This window comes from Anarhichas minor, unplaced genomic scaffold, assembly GCF_050575085.1.
Source record: "Anarhichas minor isolate MPS153535 unplaced genomic scaffold, ASM5057508v1 ptg000017l, whole genome shotgun sequence".
NCBI lineage: Eukaryota > Metazoa > Chordata > Actinopteri > Perciformes > Anarhichadidae > Anarhichas > Anarhichas minor.
The window spans coordinates 11,049,701-11,056,334 of record NW_027466463.1 but is presented as its reverse complement, the minus strand read 5'-3'; the positions used below and the strand labels follow the sequence as shown (position 1 = coordinate 11,056,334).

The window sequence follows — 6,634 nt, the reverse complement described above, 5'->3', positions numbered from 1 at the left end:
AGGAAAGAGTTTGAAAAGGATATCCTCAAAACTTACATTTTATTTGTGGGTACAAACATGGCATTCTTTTCTCCATTCCATCAATTATGCTATATATAATATATATAATATATATATATATATATATATATATATAATATATATAATATATATAATTCACACATAATACACAATATGTCCGACAACACAGTGTGTTGAAATGTTTGTGTGTGCATGACTTAGTTATGCAGAAAGACATTCACAAACATGTGCCCTCCTTTTCCACTGGTTGACTTGCGTGTTCCAGGAAATGAAAAATGTGTCGGCAAATATCCGGAACATCACTTCCATCGACCTCAATCCTTCTGGCTCTTTGAGGACGAGACAGAGGCGAGGGCGAGGGCACTGCACCCCCCCCCCCCCCCATCGGAGACACATTCAGTATTTCATCGTTCATTGTTGACGCTGAGATCATGACTCCATGCTCAGTGCTTGTTGATCTTGCAGCTGTTTCTTTAGGCTCTTATCCAGCAGCACCAAACTCTGTATGGCCAGACTTCGGCAATCTGCATCGGGGTCTTCTTCAGCCACATCTGTGGACATTAACAACACAAACAATGACTATGAGCGGCTGCAGGAAAGTCTCCATCTCTCAGTATAATTACAAAATCAATCAAACGCACATCATCCTGGCATTTTCTTTGCACAGTTAACAATCCTATGTGGGAGGAAAAAAGTGTCCTTTTGTCGCTCACAGCAATGTGAAACTACTTTTATCCTCAGAGGGATAAAGAAACATCCAACTGTTGCTGAGCCAGTCACGTAATGCACGGTCCGCATGGTACAGGACATCCTTATTACTCATCTGCTTGCCAGAAATGCTCAGTGCAGCTGTGCATGTGTGTGTATGTGTGTGTGAGCATGAATATGTGTCCCTGAGGGGACATCCCTGACAGAATTACATTATGCAGGTGCAGCCTCGGGACCTTTGTGCATTTACGAGAATCATGTGTTTTATGGTTAATCTATTATTAGTAACATATAAACAATTTATTGCTTAAATAATGGTTGTTTTTTTTTACCTGCCAGCCAAGTTCTGGTCTCAAACAGCTGATCACTGAGGTCCACCAGCAGGTTTTCACTGGGCATGCTCAGAAACACGGAGCAAACAGCGAAGAGGACGCCTCGTCTCACCATCCTTAGACAGAACAGACAGAAATCAGGTTACAGCTCGGACACGAGTAAGATAACGAAATATCCCGTCTGCCCCGATTTGATCAATTAGCCGCGTAGAAACCTGATACGCAACATACTTACTGGTCAACATGGTAGCGCACCGCCCACACAAAGTCCAGTAAAGCACAACCCATCTGTGCAGCTATCTACAAACAAAAAAAAGTCACAGGAATCTCATATTGTCTTCCAATATAAATGAGCTTAATGTGACATTGTGATGACTTTTCCCACAGCATCCGAACTACAACTATCCTGCCTCCCATTGCTAATTTACTCTTTTATAATAAAATATATAGTATATTGAAAGACTGCATCAACACCTAGAATTTGAGTATAATGACAATGATAAAAAGCTCTACATTGTGATCACGTCTCACACAGGATGGACAGATGGATAACAGTACCGGTGCATTGACTGCTAGATGCATGAAGAGGCCCAAGGTGTGGACCAACCTGCCCAGTACGAGATGGTCGCCACCCAACAGGTCAAAAGTCACCTGAGGCCTAGCAGAAAGGTATCACATTCCAGTTTCAAAACGTTCAACTGTACACACAAAAAAAAACTAGGAGTGTTGAGCTTTGAAATCTGTATGAAAGGGCATTACTTACTTGTCATAATTGCTGAGCAGAGGAAAAAAGAAGTGTCCAGCAACAGGGGCGTAGCGGTTAGGGGCGGCCTTAGCCGGAGGTTGCGTGGCACCCTGTGCACAAAAGAAATGACGGTAGAGATACGGAGTAAAGCGTCACTCGAATACTAAAAAGGCAGATGAACGTATGGGGTAACTACCTTCCTGAGGCGCTTTGTCTTGCTTTGAATCCGCTTCTCTACTACTTCTCGCCAATGAACGGGGTTGTCACCGGGGTACGGAGTCAGGTCAGTGCCGGCGGCAATACCCAGAGACGGATTTCTCTTTTCAGTCATCGGCTTAGAGAGCTCCTGCGCTGCCAGAGTAAGGACCTGGAAAAACCAAAAAACAAGAGCAGCCTCATGATTACACTCAAAAAAAAAAAAGAGTTCAAATCACTCCGTTTATTTAGTGAAGCCGCTGTGAGAAGTGGAGAAGCCGTTGTCTTCACCTCCAAGATATCGAGCCGCTGGCGAAGACTGTAGTTCAAGGAGTAAAACTCTGTGGTCAAATACTGAGTCACCTGTCACGGAAAGCAAAGAGACGGTTTACTTAGATAGCGAATGCTTTAAAATGCAGATAAAGCCGTGTGGTAATGAAGATACTAAGGATCATACAGAGATACAGTCTGTGACAATGAGCGCCACCATGGTCGCCTGTCGGAGCCTCAGGAAGCCATTTATGCTGTATTTATCCTCCATGTGAAGAAGCACTTTGGTCAGCTGGACACTGACCTGATCAACAAACAAGCAAACAAACATGAACCGTAGCGTGAGAAGTGATCTGGAAGGAGAAAACATTCAAATCTCTGCGCTACAGTCAATAACAGTAAAGTAAGGAACGACACCCTCTGTCGCTGTATCAGTTTTATGATAAATGGACCCGAATGTTCGGATTAAAAAAGCAACAGATATGAACAGTAATTGTAGGAATGAATGAATCTGAAGCGCTGGACACGTCCGTCGCTTTCATACCTCTCTGGTTGCAAAGACGTTCTTCCGCACCAAACCCTCAGCGACTCTCAAAGTGAGCTCCACACGCAGCGAGTCCTCAGAGGAGATTAAGGCTGGATGGGTCATCAGATTTAAGAAAATAATACTATTAGAGCTGGAGCTATAGCAGCACAGGATTTAAATAGGAAGCGATCGGCAACCAAGCAGACGTACTTTCCAAGCAGTCTCGTAGGTAGCGGGGTGGGGATGCTTTACTTGTCTCCTGATCGCCGGACATATCGTACGGAGTGAGCTCATCGTCGCTGCACAAGTGAAAGACTTTGGAGTTAACGAAACACTTCCCACAAATACACTTAGTGTAACAAAGAATATTTAGTAATTCTTACCTGTCCAGGTCGGCGTCTGGGTCAGTTTTTGTCTTATTTTGAGACGGTGCGTTCTGAGTAGAGGGAGTAGTTTCACTGGTCTCTTGAGGAGAGTCAACTCTGCAGATGAGAGACCACAATCATTGCTGACAAATGTATATTGTGACTAAGTTTTATGGGACTTGGCCCACTGATTAAACGTAGTCGCTAAGTCATTTGAATATTAGCTGCCAAGATTATATACAGTGTGTAGATATGATGACCAACCTCCCAAATCTTGACGTAACAGTTGCAGAGATGTAAAGACACACGTACCCGTTCACGTGCTCAGCCTCTGCTTCACCACCAGTCGTGGGAGTCATCAGAGAGAGCAGCTCCAGAGTGCCCTCGTCTTGATCGTACTACAAACGCAGCACAATACGGACTCAGACACAGACCCATCAGGCCGACTAGCACTGTATCTCGCAATCAACACGCTGACTGTACCTCAAACTTCAGCTTGGTTTTATTGATGTCCATACGAGAGCTCAAGCACTCCCCCACCACCATGCCCATACGCCTGATGCGCACCACGCTGCTGTCCAGGTGGCTCTGCATGCCGCCCAGCATACACTGAAGTAACTCTGCGAGAGGAGAGCTACAAGCTTTATTATCCCTTCACTCACATGATCATACCATACAGAAGGAGTGACTTGTGTTTTGTACCTGAGCGGAGCTCCTGCAGCTCAGAGTCTTTCAGCAGACTGACACTCAGCAGTAAGGCCTTGCTGACGTACAGCTGCTGCTCGAGAGGCGTGTGCTTCACTGCGCTGGGGTTAGCCCAGGCCTGGAGCACAGACCGCAACACCTGACAACACACACACACACACACACACGTCAAAATCATCAATATATATATATATATATATATATATAGTGTGATATCATTTGGCTGCTGGACATCCTAATGCGCTCACCTGGATGAGCAGTGGCCTTCGCTCCCTGTCTGCTGCAAGGTAACCCAGGACAATTCTCAAGACTTGAGTCTGGGGGGGGGGGGGGGGAAGAAAACACGTACATTTATACGATTATACGGTGTACTGTCAGGCTGAAAGGTATCTTCTTACCTCATACTTGTACTGCAGTAACAGCAGTTTATGAGTGATGACAAACTGGGCCTTCTTATTTGTCAACACTAGATTGCCAATGATCCTGCCCAACGCATCGGGCCTGGAAAAGAGGTGAGACGCTGGCGTCATTAGAGGCAGATAGAAAAGTGATTGAGCCGTTTAAATGGCTGTTCCTGTCTCCGCCTTACCCGCCGACGGCCTGCACCAGCCCAGTGAGCACGCTCTCCATCCATCGCTGCGGAACGTTCTGCAGCAGCTTCCAGCAAACCCTCTGCCACACCATGTCCGAGCGCGTGCACGCAGACAGCCGCGGAGCCAGCACGGCCAGCACCAAAGCTGTAGATGGGGAAAAATAAAAATGTCAAGACGAGGATAACAGATGTTCTGTGTCACGACGGACCCTGGAACAAATAACCAGGAGTCCATTCATGTTCTATAGATACTGTTAGAAAACAAAATGTTAGATAACAGATACGTTTTCACTGGACTCACCACTATGGCCCTGGATACACACTTTTCCAAGTGTCTGAGCCACAAAAGTCAAGGAGCAGTCTGTGCCATCTGTTAAATACACAAATAGACGGGATGAGAAATGATCACGACAATAAATATTTGACACAAGCCCCGCGCTGGCATTATTGCGGAGAGTTCAAAAGATGTTTCCTCGCCTTTGAGTGCTCGACAGGTCCGCTCCAGGGCAGTGAGCATCTCTGTGGCCAGCAGTGGGTAGTACTGCTGAGGAAGAAAAAGACGCTTGTTCTTTAGATGCAACCTGTTGGCGGTGACGTCCGGCAGCGCCACAATACGTCCCAGCAGAGTCTCTCGGAGCTGGGGGGAATCAGAGGGACCCGTCTCCAGACAGTAGGACCACAGCAGGTCAGCGAGTCGACCGCTCCGAAGGAACTTCTCAGTGATGCTGACCAAGCGGTCCAGATTTGTGCTGTCTCTGCGTTGTGTGGGAAGATAACAGAGTAATTAGTGAACAGACGACATGATGAACATGCCCCTCATCCTTTTCACCACCCACCTTAGCGCTCCGATTCCCTCCATCAGCACCAGCAGCGCCTGCTCTGGAGGGCCTTTGAGGAACAAGCCGTCCCATAGCTCCGCCTGCTGGGCGGCCGTGAGGCCGGCCAGCCAGTCGGCCTGGATGTTGCTCACGAGAAACTCAAGGGTTCGAGTGAAGTGGGCTCGCCTGAACTCCGCCCGCTGAACTGAGGTGGTTCTGCTCGCCGGTCCTTCATCCAAGTAAGAGTGAAGCGTCTGGAGGGCGGGGACGATGTCTTTGGTATCTGTGGATGTAGTGAGGGTCCGGAAACACTGGGCCACCACCACGCGAACCTCAGTATCCGGGGCAAGGGACTCCATCTTGGAAATGGTGACTTCCTTGTTTTACTTTCTAAACAGAAACATTAAAAAGGACAACTCAGACTGAAACAACTGTGAACGGTTTCTACCAAGTATGCATCTATCTCTACACAGAAAATTCAACGTTCATAAAAAAAAAAAAGTCTGTAGATATACAGTGAGTGCATTTTACAATTTTGAGTTTTATAATGAAGGATTAAGCTTCATAAGAATATCGCCCCAAAACCCTCTGGATGTAAAGCCTTTAATCATAATAGGAAGAATTAGGTCACTGTTTTCAGGTGAATCCTCCCTTTAACGTTACTTCAGTAGCTTTGAGCGTTAGTTAACCAAGTACCAAAATACAGCAGGTGTCAATGAAGATGGATAAACACACAGCTACCTTTACTGGAGTGCATTGAGTCAACCTAAGTGAGTTAGCTAACTTACAACTGTTAGCCAAACTGATACGCACCTGAGCATGTTTATTAAACAAAGCAAAATAAATCACATGACTTATAGTCACTGTTGTATTAAAAAGTATTTTTTTCGAGGTGGTATTTGCAGTTCCTACTGTCAGTTCACGTTTTAACATGAATATCCCGCCGTGGTGCTTCGCTTTGCTCTCTGTGTGCTCCTTCAAAATACGTTCGTGTTGAGCAAGAAGGAGAAGGAAGGTTCCGGGGACAGACATGTGAGGCATTCAAGAAGTCAATGGTTTTTGTAACACCTCTGGACGCTCGATATGCCCGAATCAGTTTATCACGCTAAACAAATTTAACTATTCGGTGAACTACTCAATTAAGAAATGTGCATGTCTTATTATATTCGGATTTATTGAAAATAATATTCAAGCATACATTTGTGATTTTTGCTTTCAGGAATAACAAAATAATTGACTAATCGTGAAGATAAAGTTAATTTTAACATCTGAAATAAAGGGTTAAGCTTTTCATAACAGTCATATGAGTCGAGTAAGACATGACATAATAATCATGCTACTCTGGCTTAATAAAGGA

General features: G+C 45.4%; 1 protein-coding gene across 5 annotated transcripts; it reads right to left on the bottom strand.

The window, feature by feature from the left end:
* Nucleotides 1–129: 129 nt before the first annotated feature.
* Nucleotides 130–6,258, bottom strand: telo2 (TEL2, telomere maintenance 2, homolog (S. cerevisiae)). 5 transcript variants are annotated; one of them, XM_076093566.1, is made up of 21 exons: nt 6,201–6,258; nt 5,296–5,667; nt 4,937–5,214; nt 4,761–4,829; nt 4,457–4,604; nt 4,266–4,368; nt 4,116–4,184; nt 3,865–4,006; nt 3,646–3,782; nt 3,427–3,560; nt 3,181–3,279; nt 3,008–3,096; nt 2,816–2,907; nt 2,459–2,575; nt 2,293–2,364; nt 2,003–2,173; nt 1,825–1,916; nt 1,620–1,719; nt 1,297–1,361; nt 1,062–1,177; nt 130–572 (listed from the first exon to the last, which is right to left on the bottom strand). In XM_076093566.1, the coding sequence occupies exons 2-21, from the start codon at nt 5,634–5,636 to the stop codon at nt 451–453; spliced, it is 2,556 nt and encodes an 851-aa protein (XP_075949681.1). In that variant the 5' UTR covers nt 5,637–5,667; nt 6,201–6,258; the 3' UTR covers nt 130–450. The 5 variants fall into 5 exon arrangements, with proteins under 5 accessions (XP_075949681.1, XP_075949680.1, XP_075949679.1 ...); XM_076093565.1 differs by having other exon boundaries at nt 6,190–6,252; XM_076093564.1 differs by having other exon boundaries at nt 6,091–6,249.
* Nucleotides 6,259–6,634: the final 376 nt, after the last annotated feature.